The sequence below is a fragment of the Amaranthus tricolor genome, chromosome 3 (assembly GCF_026212465.1).
Source record: "Amaranthus tricolor cultivar Red isolate AtriRed21 chromosome 3, ASM2621246v1, whole genome shotgun sequence".
Classification (NCBI taxonomy): Eukaryota; Viridiplantae; Streptophyta; class Magnoliopsida; order Caryophyllales; family Amaranthaceae; genus Amaranthus; species Amaranthus tricolor.
Genome location: NC_080049.1, coordinates 34,758,610 through 34,774,780, shown reverse-complemented (window position 1 = coordinate 34,774,780; position 16,171 = coordinate 34,758,610). Strand labels below are relative to the sequence as shown.

General features: G+C 36.6%; 1 protein-coding gene and 1 pseudogene across 2 annotated transcripts; one reads left to right on the top strand and one right to left on the bottom strand.

The window, feature by feature from the left end:
- The first annotated feature begins 180 nt into the window (after window positions 1-180).
- Window positions 181-8,627, top strand: LOC130807733 (ATP-dependent DNA helicase Q-like 5). 2 transcript variants are annotated; one of them, XM_057673056.1, is made up of 21 exons: window positions 181-1,417; window positions 1,740-1,793; window positions 1,989-2,101; window positions 2,207-2,422; window positions 2,510-2,588; window positions 3,085-3,138; window positions 3,251-3,325; window positions 3,405-3,458; window positions 3,787-3,831; window positions 3,920-4,014; window positions 4,106-4,226; window positions 4,440-4,538; window positions 4,635-4,690; window positions 4,780-4,882; window positions 5,773-5,901; window positions 6,037-6,215; window positions 7,180-7,204; window positions 7,290-7,405; window positions 7,835-7,973; window positions 8,088-8,157; window positions 8,254-8,627. In XM_057673056.1, the coding sequence occupies exons 1-19, from the start codon at window positions 278-280 to the stop codon at window positions 7,920-7,922; spliced, it is 2,841 nt and encodes a 946-aa protein (XP_057529039.1). In that variant the 5' UTR covers window positions 181-277; the 3' UTR covers window positions 7,923-7,973; window positions 8,088-8,157; window positions 8,254-8,627. The 2 variants fall into 2 exon arrangements, with proteins under 2 accessions (XP_057529039.1, XP_057529038.1); XM_057673055.1 differs by having other exon boundaries at window positions 194-1,417; window positions 2,207-2,588; window positions 8,254-8,535.
- A 150-nt stretch (window positions 8,628-8,777) lies between these two features.
- LOC130807734 (actin-11-like) lies at window positions 8,778-15,393 on the bottom strand (annotated as a pseudogene).
- Window positions 15,394-16,171: the final 778 nt, after the last annotated feature.

Here is a 16,171-nt window from a genome sequence, read left to right as displayed (position 1 = left end):
AAAAAATCAAAAAAATAAAAATCAATTAAAAAGTCAATAAGAAAAAGCTTAAGTTATTGTATTTTACTAGTGTGTTATTTTTCACTTTCCAACCATTCAAGAAAAATACCGTTTCTTTTTTTGAAAAGAAAAAAATGGTTTTAGTAAGCACCAAAATGATAAAAAGAAGTGGGTATGATTTTGGCGGGAACCACTAAAGAAAAAATCCCCAAAACTCGGAGGAAGAACACTTATTTCATGTTCATACATCCAATCTTTCTGTATCCTTCTTTCATCAATGGAGTCAGATAGTGATTCTGATGGTTCTCACATATCTGCAACACCTCCAAGAAACCCAACTCCTTCTCCTCCAGCTAAAAAGCTTCCCTCAGAACCCATTTCAATTGTCAAACAAAAACCCCCTTTCAAATCCCTAAAAACCAACCAAAACCCTTCTTCAAACCCCCAAAAAATCGAGCCGAAACCCTCAGATATTCCACAAATTAAAAACCCAATTTATCAATCGTCAAACTCTACTCCCCTTCCATGTTTTTCTCCCCCAATTCAACGACCTATATCGAATGTTCCCGATATTTCTTTCCCTAGTCCACTCATGGCTAAGGCTAATTCTTGTTACAAATCAAAGTCTGGTTCTTTCTTATTGAAGAAAATTAATGTAAATTTTGATGATAATAGTGAAAAAGATCCCATTTTACCATCTGGGGAGGCTTTAAAATCTGAAATGGGGGTTAATTGTGAAGTTGAAAATGTAAATTCAGGTAGTTTAAAGAAAAGGGTATGTAGGAAAAGGGGAAATTTGATAGGAAATGGGTTAGATAGTGAGTCTAGCTCAATTAGTGTAGCGCCTATAAAAAGAACTAAATGTGTTAGTGAAGGAAATTTTGTGAAATTGAATATTAATGGGCGTGGTAAGAGGTTTAAATTTAAGGGAAAGAACAGGAATTATAGTTCATCTTCATCAAGAAGAAGTCTTTATAGGAGTAAAAGAAGATTGGCTGCTAAAAATGGGGTTGAAAGTAATGGATTATGTGATGAAGAAGGTCTAATTTTGGAAAATAATGGAAAACAGATTAAGGGTGAGAGTACAAAATTAAGAATTAATGCTGGATTGATTAAAAAAGCTGTGTTAGATGTTAGGAATGACGCTTCTGATGAAAATTTGGTGAATTTGTTAAGGCTTACACATGGGTATGATTCATTTCGAGACGGGCAGTTGGAAGCTATTAAAATGGTGCTTGGTGGTAACTCAACAATGTTGGTTTTGCCTACTGGTGCTGGAAAATCACTGTGTTATCAATTGCCTGCTATTATTTTTCCTGGGATTACACTAGTTGTAAGCCCCTTAATGGCATTGATGATTGATCAGTTAAAACAGCTTCCTTCTGTTGTGAATGGTGCTTTACTGAGTAGTAGCCAGGTGGATTTCATTCCCAATTCTACCTATTTGAACGTACTCCCTCCGTCTCAAAGATATGTTCCACCTTTTAGTTCATATGAGTCTATTATTTGTATGAAACTCGAACATATCTTAGAGCAGAGCTGTCTTGAAACATTTTGGGGTCCTGTGCAATACTTTTACTTTGCCTCTTATTTATAGTAAATATATTCATTTTATTAATAAACTTAACATATTTCTTTTTCTGATTAACTTTTTCATATACGTGAGAAAGAGGGGGCCATGCACGGTCGATCACCTAATTGTGATGTTGCTAATTATTGGTGTTTGATATGTTTTTTAGTCATTAGAGGAGATGTCTGAGACTTTAACCTTGCTACAAGAAGGGAGTATAAAGGTAATTCTGTCTAGTATTCCTGATCTGTTTTGTGATTGTACTGCAACTACTTTTAGTTAATATGTCAGTATCTTAAGCATAATCTTGTTTTCTTAGTGATGGTTGTTTTAGAAGCCATAAGTAATTGAGTCAAGTGTGCGTTGTTTGTTCAATCTATCAGATTGGCAGTTAAGCCTACTATTTTGTATGATTCAGGTTCTTTTTGTTTCACCAGAGAGGTTTCTTAATGAAGAGTTCATGTCAATCATTTCCTCTTGCCCATTGATATCACTTGTAGTGATTGATGAAGCACATTGTGTATCTGAATGGTACGTTGGGTCATTGGCTTTTGAATTTGTTCTTTTTTATTTTCGCGAGAAAGTTTCTTTGAACTTGTTGCGGCAAACTTGGTATTCTAATACCAATTGTCTCAGGTCACACAACTTTCGGCCTTCATACATGAGGCTAAGGGCGTCTGTACTTCATGACAAACTAAAAGCTGGATGCGTTTTGGCAATGACTGCTACTGCAACTCAAAAAGCACTGCATGCTGTTATGCATGCTTTGGACATTCCATCTATGAATTTGGTGCAGACTCATCATCTGAGAAACAATCTGCAGTTGTCTGTGTCTATGAGCGGAAATAAGAAGTATGCATTGCCTCTTTATTTAAGTACTTCAGCTGATAATATTGGTTTTATTGGCCAGGAACTTATGTTAATGTGTTGGATAAGCAGGGTGAAAGATTTGATTGCGATAATGAAATCATCGCCGTATTCTGAACTCAAGAGCATCATTATTTACTGCAAATTTCAGGTAATTTGTGAAGTGTCTCGTGTTTCAAAGATTATTCTTGGTAATAGTTGTAAACATGCTCTGTGGACTACTAGAAGCATTCTGATTGTCTATAAAAAGAGCTTAAAGCTTTAGTTCACTTCAGTCAAGTTATTTTAATCAAATCTATTGATTGTACTATTTTCTGGACTTTGGTGTTATTTGACTTGTGGTTTATGTTTTGTGGATTGGGAGGTGTTCAAAACAAACAGGATGAATCGAAATTTATCCGATATTGTAACCAAACCCGATTTGACCCAACTTAAAAAATGATTAACAATATCAAAAATATGGGCACAAGCCCCGATTTTAAACCGACCCAAAACATCTAACCCGAAATTTACCCAATGACCGAATGAATACCTCAGTGGACATTCCCTTGGATTTTCATTGTGTGGACAAAGCATGCAACCTCTTCCTTTAGCAAGCCCGTCATTTGACATTTTCTCTTGTTCCTTGTTGTTTCATTTTGGTGCAGTCAGAGACCGACATGATAAGCAAATGTTTAAACGATAGCAACATTCCTGCTATGGTGAGTATGCATATTTGCTAGTCTACTCATTTCAACAACCCAAGATATCTGGGGATCGAGGATCTTTCTGATTCTGACAAAGGATGAATGCATATATTTAATGACTTTCCAGAGTTATCACAGTGGCATGATGGCTAAGGATCGTAGTCGAGTCCAAGCATTATTCTGTTCCAACAAGATCAGAGTGGTAAATTATGATCCTAGCAACATCTCCACATTTTTTGTAGTAGATTTGTTCACCCAGTTGCTTATTATTATTGATATAGGTTGTTGCAACTGTGGCATTTGGAATGGGACTTGACAAAAGTGATGTTGGAGCCGTAAGAAAAGCCCTTCCCACTTCAGAGTTTATAACTACTATATTTGTTCAGGCTTTTATTTTTCTACTGTTCTGTATAACAAAATGATACATAGATTCAATAATAAATCCACAGTCCCACAAGCTATTTTATCATGCATTCGAGATGATTTCTTATGCACATCAGTAAAGTAATGTTACTAACATGTCACAGTACAAGTCAAAAAAAGAAGAAAGCTATATTTCGGGAACCCATTTGGTTCATTTGGCCATAGATCTTTTCACAAGCACAATTACGTAACATCTTGAAAGTCCAGTGTATGACGGCCACATTTTTTTGTTTGTTTCAGGTCATTCATTACAGTTTGCCGGAAAGCTTGGAAGAGTATGTTCAGGTTCTTTTTTGGCTCTATCATTACTGTCTGATTCTTTACTGGTGTTGTTGTGTCTCACTGACTGCCCACATTTTCATTTCTTATTTAGGAGATTGGACGTGCTGGACGTGATGGGAGGTTATCATATTGTCATATGTTCTTTGACGACACCAGTTATTTTAGGCTACGCAGTCTCATGTACAGGTATTTTCATGATTCCAAAGATGTTCTGTGTGATTGGTTTTCTCAAAAATTAAAGGGTTATATATATCTGACAAAATTCTTCACCTGACAGTGATGGTGTGGACGAATATGCGGTGAATAAACTCCTTGGTGAAGTTTTTAACCATGACACGGGGAAAATTCATTCTCTGATCAAAGAATCTGTATCTCGCAAATATGACATTAAAGAAGAGGTCCTTTTCTTGCCATGTCCTCATTTCAGATTTCTTGTATGTTCAAGAAACAGCGAAGATCAAAAGTCGACCTCTAGTGTCTTTCCCGCCTATATTATATATTGCTGGAAATTGATTTATCCATACTTAATCTTATAATATTCGTGAATAGAATTTATGTTCATACTATATGATTGGTTTTGCTGTTAAGCTGTTCCCTGCCGGTAACTCCAGGTGATTCTAACAATATTAACTCAATTGGAGTTGGGAGAAGTACAATACCTGCACCTTCATCCACAAATGAATGTTACTTGCAGCTTAAATTTTCACAAGGTTGATTCTCGGCTTTACCAAGTGCTGTTGGTTGAATTTGTTTTGTCAAATAGTTTTTGTAACTTCTGTATACAATGTGCTTGTGTGCCATTGCAGACTCCTCCTATGGACTTAGCTGCCCGAGATCATTTGGTTGCCGGAATTTTGAATAAGTGTGTTTTTTATATCAAAGAAAGAAGTTTTTGTTCATCCCCTATCTAATTCATACTAATGCCGTTTCTCACTTTGAAAAAACTTTCAGAGCAGAAACTAAGCACGGGCTTCATGTTTTTGACATCCCCACAGTGGCAAATGAAATCGGCTATACAGTAAAACAGTTTATAAATCAGCTGCAGAACCTAAAGGTATTGAATATGGACGCACATTCAAATTATATGGTGAAAATGCTTGACAGTGTATTTATACCCATCACCAACCTCAGACATCACCAATCAAAATTTCGTCATATAGTGGTAGGAACCTCACCAACTACCAAGGGCTTGGTGTTGGATTAAGCTGACTAACAACTTGAGTTGGCCTACACATACACCCACATCAGGTGAAAATTTGAGCGTAAACTAGCTACTTAGGTGTTAAATCCTAAAAATCAATTGGCAATATGTGGAGTAGCCCGTATAGCCTGCTTATTTTGCAGGATCTGCTGTAATACCATGACAATTCTAGGCAAGCCTATGTAATATAACGTTTGATCTCATAAAAGCCTGGCTAGGGCCATCCGAAACCCAATTCACAATAGGTGGAGTACCCACTTTACTCTAGACTCATGTTTGCCATCTTCCTCTTTCTTCAATTGGAGCTAACTCACATATGGTCTATGTTACTTAGACTCGGGTACTGATGTCGGATACTGGTACGTGTCCAAGTGTCGAATATGTCTAAATATTCAATTTTATGCCTAAAAGGAAGTGTCCAAGTGCCATACCAATGTCCGAGCATCAAGGATCAGACACTGGTACATGAAGCAAAATGAAGAGTCCGATTAACATAGCATATGGTTATCTCCTTAAAGTGACCTATGAGAAGTTTTGCCCTAGTAGTAGGGTTTAATCTCATTTAAATAGAAACAAATCAATAAAGAATACCAAAAATGTCTCCAACTGGTTGGGCTACTGCATCACAGATTAAGTTTGTGACCTAAGTAGTACCTATAAGAGATAATTATATTTGTATATGTCTTCTGTTTATTATTCCATCTAAGGTGTATTAAAATTTCATCTTTCCTGTTGCGTTTCAGTCTATTGGGGAAATAACTTATGAACTGAAGGATCCAGGGTACTGTTTCACAGTTGTACATGTTCCTAGGGACTTGTGCTCTTTAGCTACCCAGATGACAAAATGGCTGTCGGAAATTGAATGCTGTAAGGTACTTGAATGACTACTATGTATCTTCTAATCGTCTTATAATTTTAAGTGTTAAGTAACTCAAGATGATATCCTGTTTCCAGTTACAGTTTTGTACAGCGGTATACATATAACTTGCATTTCCTCTGCTAAACAGATTCGTAAATTAGATATGATGTTCAATGCTGCAACCTTAGCTGTAAAATCATGTGAAAGCATGAATGAATGTGATGTTTCCCAGAAGTATCAGCACACAGCCTCTTTGCAAAAGATCATTTCCGAATACTTCAGTGAAGAAACTCTCATTGATCCTCCCACAAAGATCAAGCAAAACAGGTAATCTCATTGTAGTACTATAGTGTGTGACTAATTGTCCCAAAGTCTGGAAGTCTGATTTATCCCAAGCTGTGGCATGTGCCTAAAAAGTTGTAAACTAAAAACTGTGGTTACTGTGCTATTTCCCTCTGATTTAAATGTGTCTGCAAGAATACCAATTATCATTCCATATTGAGAGATTTTTAATAGTCAGGATAAAGAGATTTCCAATATATTGCAAAACTAGCCAAATAGTCGGTTGCAACATTGATTTATGATGTACTCTCTCCATCCCTTTTTATTTGTTTCTGTTTGATCAAATCTATTAGTTTTTTTGGTTTATTGCTAAAAAGGTAGAAGCGAAAAGGACTTGAAGGGAGAGGGATGGGAGGAAGAAAATAATGAATGGGATGAAAATAACATTTTTTCCTTGCATAAGATGAAATGTATTCCACAGTTGGGGAAGCTGTTTTTGATTCTTTACCCATATTCTTCACCTGTACAAACCCAAACAAGGGTACTAAGGGAAAACTTTCATGAAATTAGTTTTTTTTTTTTTTTTTTTTTTTTTTTTTTTTTTTTTTTTTTGCCAAGGAAATTGTCTATATAGGACTCCAACTCTCATGGCCATTCATATTTTCTTGAAGACTTAGGCATGTTACGTACTTGGCTATAAACATCTACATGGCTAAATGTCCAAATTTGCTTCAAAACTTAAAAGATTCAAGCTGTAGACTTTTTGCAACGACCTAATGACATTTTAATTCAGATCAAGCTCTAGAAGAGTACATCTTCCTTTACTGCTCAAATGTTCTTTGCCTTCCCCTTGAGTTGCTTTCATAATGCAAATTGTTTCTTCCTTATCAAAATAACATCAGCGCTACTTATAATTCTGTTATGAAACCAATATGCAAAGTTTTTTTTTGGGATTGAGGTTTTGGCATTTTTGTTGTTTTGTACTTATCAGCATTATATGTTTGTGCAGCCCGTTTCTCCGAGCAGATATTAAGGTAAGGGTTGATCGGGCACTTTTAAATATCGTGTCTAAAGACGACTTTCTGGGTGCTGAAATATATGCTACGTTTGGCACTTTAGGTCTTTCTGCAGAACAACTCAGCAGCTAAACTAACCCCACGTGCAGTTGCAAGAGTAATGCACGGCATTGCTAGCCCAGCTTATCCTTCTGCAGCCTGGTCAAAGACTCATTTTTGGTAAGTGGTACTGTTGTATAAACTCGACTTTACTTATTGTGGGATCGCTCTGTAAGCTAATCACCTATCTGCTGTAGTCAGAGAAATGGAAACACAATGTGGATTTATAATGTGAATAACAACTGATTTGGTATTTGCCTTTTTCACTTAGCTCTCAGAAAAACGCACATCAAAAACGGAGAAATGCAGCAACTAGAAAAATGGTTGATAATATTTGACATAGATGAATGTTCTCCATGATGTATTAAAATTGAATTGAACTGAACTTATTAGAATTGATTGAAGTGAAAATATGGGAAACTGAACTGAAGTGCTAATAAGTTGGGGAGATCAGTCCTGTTGTTAAAATGCACTTTCATTCTCCGGTTTCGTGTTGAGGAAAGGAGGTGCCAATCGTGGCTCAATTTGCTTATCGTTGTCGAGTTACAGGGGAAGATATACGGATGTGGACTTCAAGGCAATAATGGAAGCAGCAAAACTGGAGCTCATGAACTTTGTAGGGAAGGACAAACCATAGACCTCATGAATCTCAATTGGTTTGACTAAATTAATCAGAATTTTATAAGAGGTAAGAGATCATACATCTCAAGATTTGTGGCTTTCTTTTGTTCGATATTCTTATTCTATAAATCGAAGTTTAGTCAATGATACCTTACACGTTGAGATTAACATGAAATACCAGGTTCATATGTGCCGGTTCTACGAGGAAAACACATGTATCGTGTGCAACAGACCCGAATGAATGTGTACTGGTAAGTATAGAAGACATTGTTTAATGTTCATTATTCAATAAATCCGTAATCATGTCACAGCTCCGACCTTTTTACAATCGTTTCATCGCGCTGCAGGACTATAGACATTCTTTGGTGGCCCGATGTTTGGTCATTTTCTGTCGCAAGACTTCGTGGTTGATCAAGATATAGGTATATCTATTACGACACGACTGATGTGGAATATTATAGCTGCTTCCTTGTCACCTGACTATCTTATAAGTATACTTGTACCGGGAATACTGTCGTTATTCGTTAACATTATATTGTATTTGATGACCTTTGTGAGGCTGGTAGGTTTGCAGATGCATTGAAAATTGTCCAAAAAATGATTTTTCTAAAGCTGCTCTTGCACAGTGTTTTGTCTTCATAATATATCTATAATCTATATATGTATTAATATGTTTTCTTACGCTCTTGCCCGATTCATGGATCACTGGTCAGTCTGGTTCACGGTCAGGTTTAATTAAACCAATCTATCCCATAACCACCCAAACGAGCTTGTGATCACCCCTACCATTATCATTAAGTAAAATTAAATAAAGTTGAACCAATTTAATCCAAAATCCATGAACCAGCTGAAATTATGAGTATAAGAAAAGTGGCGGATTTAGAATATAGATTATACATATCAACTTTCTTGCACATTCAAGGTCCCCTTGTCACGAGAACTAAAAAAGATTACAATTACAACTAAAGTTTATCCGACTAATTAGACTCGCCAATCAAAATCAGAGGGTACAAGTTACACGTTACACCCCTCATTCAAACGGACTGTGGTTCTCCCTTTACCTTTGAACTTCTAGGGTGAAATTAGAAGCACTTCCTATGCACGATTGACGTCCCAGATTCATCATACTCGGCCTTTGCAATCCACATCTGTAGTCACGGAAAATACAGATATATGTTAAAACTATACAATCATGATTTGCATTTTTACAAATGTTGAAAAGATTGAAGCGAACACAAAAACCTGCTGGAATGTGCTGAGGGAAGCCAAGATAGACCCACCAATCCAGACACTGTATTTTCTCTCAGGTGGTGCCACAATCTTAATTTTCATGTTGCTGGGTGCTAGTGCAATAATTTCCTTGCTCATTCTATCGGCGATACCAGGGAACATGGTGGTACCACCACTGAGTACGTGTAGGAAAATTTAGATGGTAAAATAGTGAATGAATTTATTTGGAGAGGAAGATGAGTGAATATGTAGAATGGATGTTGTTCTTCATTGCACAAAAAATTGATTACATTAATGGGTATTTATAGTGCAAGTTTATTAAAATATCTTAGATATTTTTAATTTTTTAATTACTTTTCTAGGATCTTCCATTATATTATCTTAGATATTTTTATTTTTTAATTCTTTAGTTTAGATATTTTTATATTTAATTAAAATCCTAGATTTTTCTAGATTATTTTAACACTCCCCCTAATCTGAAAAATCTTGAACTCTAAGTCGTCTTATGAAATCGATAAATCTATCAGTTGATATGGGTTTTGTGAAAATGTCTGCGAGCTGCTCCTCCGTCTTGCAGAATTGTAGTTCGATCTCTTTCTTATCTACTAACTCACGAATGTAGTGATGTCGTATCTCGATGTGCTTTGATCTGCTATGAAACACTGGATTCTTCGTCATTGCTATTGTTGACATGTTGTCGCAGAACATTGTAGTTGGTGTCTCTTGCTTATGTTGTAGATCGATTAATATCCTTCTCAGCCAGACTGCTTCACATGCTGCACTTATTGCTGCAATGTACTCTGCTTCTGCTGATGATAAAGCTACTGTCGCCTGTTTTTTTGATGACCATGAGACCACTTTGTTTCCAAGCTGAAATACGTACCCGCTTGTACTTTTTCTATCATCCACGCTTCCAGCCCAGTCGCTATCGGTGTATCCTGTGAGCTTGAAATCTTTTTCAGTTTCGTACATGATCCCATAGCTTTTTGTTCCCTTAATGTATCTGAGAATCCTCTTTGCTGCTGTTAGATGATCCTTGCTCGGTTCACTCATGAACCTGGATACGATGCTGACAGCGTTGACTATATCTGGTCTTGTATGTGTGAGATAGATAAGAGAGCCGACCAAGCTTCGATACATTGCTCCGTCGACTTTTGGTTTGCCATCGTACTTTGATAACTTCTCATTGATTACCATTGGTGTAGCCAGCGGTTTACATTCACCCATGTTGAATTTCTTGAGAAGGTCTTCTGCATATTTCTCTTGTGATAGAAATATTCTTCCTAGGCTTTGTTTGATTTGTATGCCAAGGAAGTATGTCATTGTACCAAGGTCTGTCATCTCGTACTCCTTCATCATAGCCTTTTTAAATTCTTCAATCATCGTTGGGTGTGTGCCTGTATAGATTAGATCATCCATGCATAGGCATAAAATGAGAAAGTTGTTACCTTGTGTCTTGATGTATAGTGAAGGTTCACTCGGACTCTTGATGAAACCATGCTGGAGAAGATAATTGTCGATGTTGCTGTTCCACGCTCGGGGTGCTTGTTTGAGTCCGTACAGAGCTTTTCGAAGGCGGTATACTTTGTCTTCTTGGCCTTTGATGACGTATCCCTGCGGTTGCTCGACGTACACTTCTTCTTCAAGTTCTCCATTTAGAAATGCTGATTTGACATCGAGTTGAAAGACTGGTAGCTGATGCTGTGCTGCTAATGCCAGGACTGTTCTGATTGTCTCCATGCGGACAACTGGTGCATATGTTTCGTTGAAGTCGATTCCTGGTTGTTGCGCATATCCCTTTGCTACGAGCCTTGCTTTGTACTTGTTGATGGAGCCATCATCATTATGTTTCACCTTGTAGACCTACTTGAGTCCGATGACTTCCTTGTCTTGTGGTTTGTCTACAAGTTTCCATGTGTGATTCTTCTCGATCATTTTCATTTCTTCGTTCATAGCCTCAATCCAGGTTTCTTCTTGTGCTGCTTCTTGAAATGTTTGTGGCTCACTAGAGAAGAGAGCCATCATTGCTTGGTCACAATGGTAATCTTGTAACCATGATGGCGGTTGCCGATCTCGTGTTGATCTTCGGGCTTCTTGAGGTTGAGGAGTTGAACGTGATGTTTGGCTTCTTGAGCTTGGGAATGATCTTGTACTTTCAGGTGTACTTGGACTCGGAGATGATGGGTTTGTTGGTTGGTCTGCTCCGTCTTCTTCACTTGGATCTCTTAGGAGAGTATCTCCTTCGCGAGCTTCAGTTTCTTTTTCTTTCCACGTCCATTCGGCTGCTTCGTCGAAAATTACGTCTCTAGAGATGATTAATTGTTTAGATTCAGGCTTGTAAAGGCGATATCCTTTTGTTTCGTGACTGTATCCAATGAATATGCATTTTTCTCCCTTCTCGTCGAGCTTTTCCCGATTCTCCTTTGGGATGTGGGCATAAGCTACGCATCCGAACACTTTGAGGTGTTCTACTCTTGGCTTTCTCTTGTGCCAGGCTTCATATGGCGTTAAATCCCTAACTGCTTTTGTGGGAGATCTATTGAGGATATATACTGCCGTGTGAACAGCTTCGGCCCAGTATCCTTTGGGTTGATGTTTACCCTGCATCATGCTGTGGGCCATCTCTGCTATAGTGCGGTTTTTCCTTTCCGCGACACCATTTTGTTGTGGTGTACGCCTTGCTGTAAGTTCTCTTTTAATCCCATTCTTCTTACAGAAGTTGTTGAATTCGTTGCTTGTAAATTCTCCGCCACGATCTGTTCTAAGAATTTTAAGAGAATGCCCACTTTGATTTTCTGTGAGGGCTTTGAATTCCATGAAGTGGGAAAAAGCTTCTGATTTTTTCTCCAGGAAATATACCCACATCATGCGGGAGTAGTCATCTACGAACAGAAGAAAATATCTTTTTCCGCCAAGAGACGGATTCTTGGTAGGACCCCAGATATCTGCATGAACAAGCTCTAGAGGAGCCTTGGCCCTCCAAGGTGCGGTAGGAAATGGCAATCTGTGCATCTTGCCATATATACAGCCTTCACAAATTTTTCTTTCATTTTTTATTGATGGTAGTCCAATTACCATTTCTTTTTGTTTTAATAGTTTTAGACTGTTAAAATTTAGATGTCCGAATCTCAAATGCCATAAGGTGGATTCATCATTTATTGAGCTTAAAGCCAATTTTTCTTCAAATGGCAATTTTAATGGGAATATTTTGTTAGGAGCATTTCAACAGTTGTTATTATCTGACCCTTATTTTTATCATAGATTTGACATTTGTTATTCTCAAAGTTAACCATATATCCTTTTTTAATTAATTGGCCTACGCTTAATAAATTTTGTGCAAGTCCGGGAACATAAAAAACTTCATGAATTAATTTTGATGATCCATTTTTTGTTTTAACGACAATTGTTCCTTTTCCGGCGACATCTTCTTTTTTACCGTCGCCAAGTGTGATGTGTGTTTTAACATTTTCGTCAAGAGTGACAAAATAATTTTTATTGCCGGTCATGTGGTTTGAACAACCACTATCAATATACCATATGTCACTTACTTTTTCTTGTGCATTTAATCCAGTGTAAAATATTTGCTCTCCGGAATTATTATTTTCGGAATAGTTTGCTTCTTTTTGTCGATACCAACAATCTTTTTCGAGGTGAGAGTGTTTTTTACACCTCTTACATTTGTACCGACAATCATTAGTATTGTGGTTAGTTTTCTTACATAATTTACAATAAAGGTCAGTTTGATTATTTAATCGACTCCTTTGATTTTTAAAATTTCCTCTCCCCTTGCTACAATTAGTTGATGTTTGTCCTTTTTCATAATTTTTACAATGACTATTTTTATTTTCACCATTAGAAAATTTTAATTTAGCTTGAAATGCTTGTTTTAGTGGTTCTTCGTTAAATCTTTTTAATCTATCTTCATGTGCAAGTAGTGATCCCATTAATTCGGGCATACTTAATTGAGATAAATTTTTCTTGTTAACTTCTTCTATTGTTGTGGCAATAATGTTATATTTTTGTGAAAGACTCCTTAATATTTTTCGAATCACATTTTCATCTTCTATTTTACCACCATTTGATCTTATTTGATAAACTATATTAGTGACTCGGTCAAAAAATGAATGTATTGTTTCATTTTCTGCCATTAATAGATTATCAAATTCTCTCCATAGTGATTGGAGTTTAAAAAGAATTACCTCTTCGGAACCTCTGTATTTTGTCTCCAGGATCCTCCAAGCCTCCGTAGCTATTTTTGCAGACATGATCGTTGTAAGTATTGCCTCGTCGACTCCACGATATAATAGAGATAGGGCATAGTTATCCCTTATCCTATTTTGTTTATATTGTTTTATTTTTGTTTCATCCCAAGATGACTCTTTAGTGTCATCTTTGGGTGGTTGCTCGTAACTTTCTTGTACTAATTCCCATAAATCTTGGGAGATAAATATTGACCTCATTTGCATAGCCCATTGTTCATATTTTTCTCCCTTAAATGTGGGAACCCAATTAACTTGGGGGTAATTAGTGGTTGAGGTCATTTTTTATTTTGTGGTTAGAGGTTTGTTTTATTGTGGAGTATGTTGGTTAATGTGTTTAGGTTGTTTGGAGGTCTTGGTTTTAATTAGCTTTGATACCAAATGTAGGAAAAATTTAGATGGTAAAATAGTGAATGAATTTATTTGGAGAGGAAGATGAGTGAATATGTAGAATGGATGTTGTTCTTCATTGCACAAAAAATTGATTACATCAATGGGTATTTATAGTGCAAGTTTACTAAATTATCTTAGATATTTTTAATTTTTTAATTACTTTTCTAGGATCTTCCATTATATTATCTTAGATATTTTTATTTTTTAATTCTTTAGTTTAGATATTTTTATATTTAATTAAAATCCTAAATTTTTCTAGATTATTTTAACAGTACGATGTTTCCATACAAATCTTTCCTGATATCGACATCACATTTCATGATTGAATTGTAGGTGGTTTCATCAATAGCGAAAGCTTCCATACCAATGAAAGATGGTTGGAAGAGGACCTCAGGACATCTGAATCTCAGAACCAATAGTAATCACCTGCCCATCAGGAAGCTCATAACTCTTCTCCATCTCCTGCTCAAAGTCGAGAGCAATATAGGCGAGTTTTTTTTTTTCAGGTCCCTAACAATTTCACGCTCAGCTGAGGTGGTGAACGAGTACCCACGTTCAGTCAAAATTTTCATCATGTATTCTGTCAGATCTCGTCCAGCCAGGTCAAGAGGAAGGATGGCGTGTGGGAGAGCATACCTTCATAAATAGGAACGGTGTGGCTGACACCATCTCCAGAACCCAGCACAATACCTGCAATGGGATTGCACAATATCGAAGATTGAGATCAACGTGTGAAAAAACGATTACACAACCTTGTGAAAACTGCAACAGCAGCAATTGTCCAAGACAGACTACAACAAACTAGTCCCGTTCTAGATTCCCATTCTCGCTGATTATCTTTTACCCGATAAAGTAACATGTGTTGAAACACTAAGCAAAAGAAACGGAACATTTCCTAGTAGTTATGAAGACAATTCAAACATGAATCTTGTATCATACAGGAGTCTTACCAGTTGTACGCCCACTAGCATACAGTGAAAGAAAAACCTGAATTGCCACATACATAGCAGGAGCATTAAAGGTTTCAAACATGATCTGGGTCATCTATTCACAATTTGCCTTGGGATTGAGAGGAGCTTCAGTAAGAAGGACAGGGTGTTCTTCTGGAGCAACACGGAGCTCGTTATAGAATGTGTGATGCCAAATCTTTTTCATGTCATCCCAGTTACTGACAATACCGTGCTCAATCGGATATTTTAGTGTCAAAATTCCTCGCTTTGGTTGAGCTTCATCACCCACATATGCATCCTTTTGGCCCATGCTAACCATCACACCAGTGTGACGAGGACGGCCTACAATGCTAGGGAACACAGCTCGTGGGGCATCATCACCAGCAAATCCAGCCTATGTTAAGAATTTAGATCAATGAACCAAATTTGAAACCAAAATAGCACATGATCTATTGAGTCATTTTAAAATAGTCCATTTTAATTCGAAACCAAAAACTAAGAATTTTTGGCCCCGTCAAGATGAGGAACGTAAATCAAAATAGCACACACGATCCTTAAGAAAGTGCAGTTGTTATAAATGAGAAATGAATATACCTTAACCATTCCAGTCCCATGGTCGCACACAAGGGGGCTGAATATCCTCACCATCAGCCATTATCAATTATCTGATGCAAATCAAAGAAGGGTCTTAGTAATAATATCCTCACATTAGCTGAATCAAACAATTTAAACTAAAGATGAACATCTTTGACATATACTCTCTCCAATTCAATTTACTTGTCCCATTTGAGTTGGGCACGTAAATTAAGAGTAGTAGGGGATACCTAAAAGTGGATAATTGGGGTATTTTAAAAGTATGGATTAATTAATAATGATTCCCTTCTTTTTCATTAATAAAGTAGGTAGAATTCAAATTTGGAGGGAAAAATACAATTGCACATTAGAATTCTTTTCATTTACATAATTACAATCCATAATTTTATGATTAACAAATTTCTAAAGTACTTGAACTAAAATTACATAATTTAAATTACAAATTGAAAACTTTAAATAAAAAAAATCTTCATTTCTTCCTTGATTTCTTCAACGTCTTTTGTACGGAAACCGATAACGAACAACCCTCTCGCCACATACACATGCGGATATTAAATCTCTCATTGACTTTAGATTTTAAAAACAAAGACAATATGCATTTAGTGTTTAAATTAGATTAATTAGCTACAAAGATAAAAAGTCGATTTTCAAGTAAAGCCATGTAAATCCGAAAATGTTTCCCAAATAAAGAGTTAATTTCACAAAACAGAAACCCAAGACAGACACTCGTCTCCAAATCAGAATCAAACACATAGCCAAAACAGAGAGGCGCCAAGTATAATAAATTCAGAGGAAGTTGGCGCCAAGAACACCCAAAAATCAGCCAACAAATACGAATT

Bases quoted from the DNA above. Each gene is read 5' to 3' on its own strand.
- LOC130807733 (XM_057673055.1), top strand. From the start codon at position 278: ATGGAGTCAGATAGTGATTCTGATGGTTCTCACATATCTGCAACACCT. The intron at 1,418-1,739 runs GTGGATTTCATT...TATGTTTTTTAG, and splicing joins CTTTACTGAGTAGTAGCCAG to TCATTAGAGGAGATGTCTGA. The intron at 4,227-4,439 runs GTCCTTTTCTTG...CGGTAACTCCAG, and splicing joins AATATGACATTAAAGAAGAG to GTGATTCTAACAATATTAAC.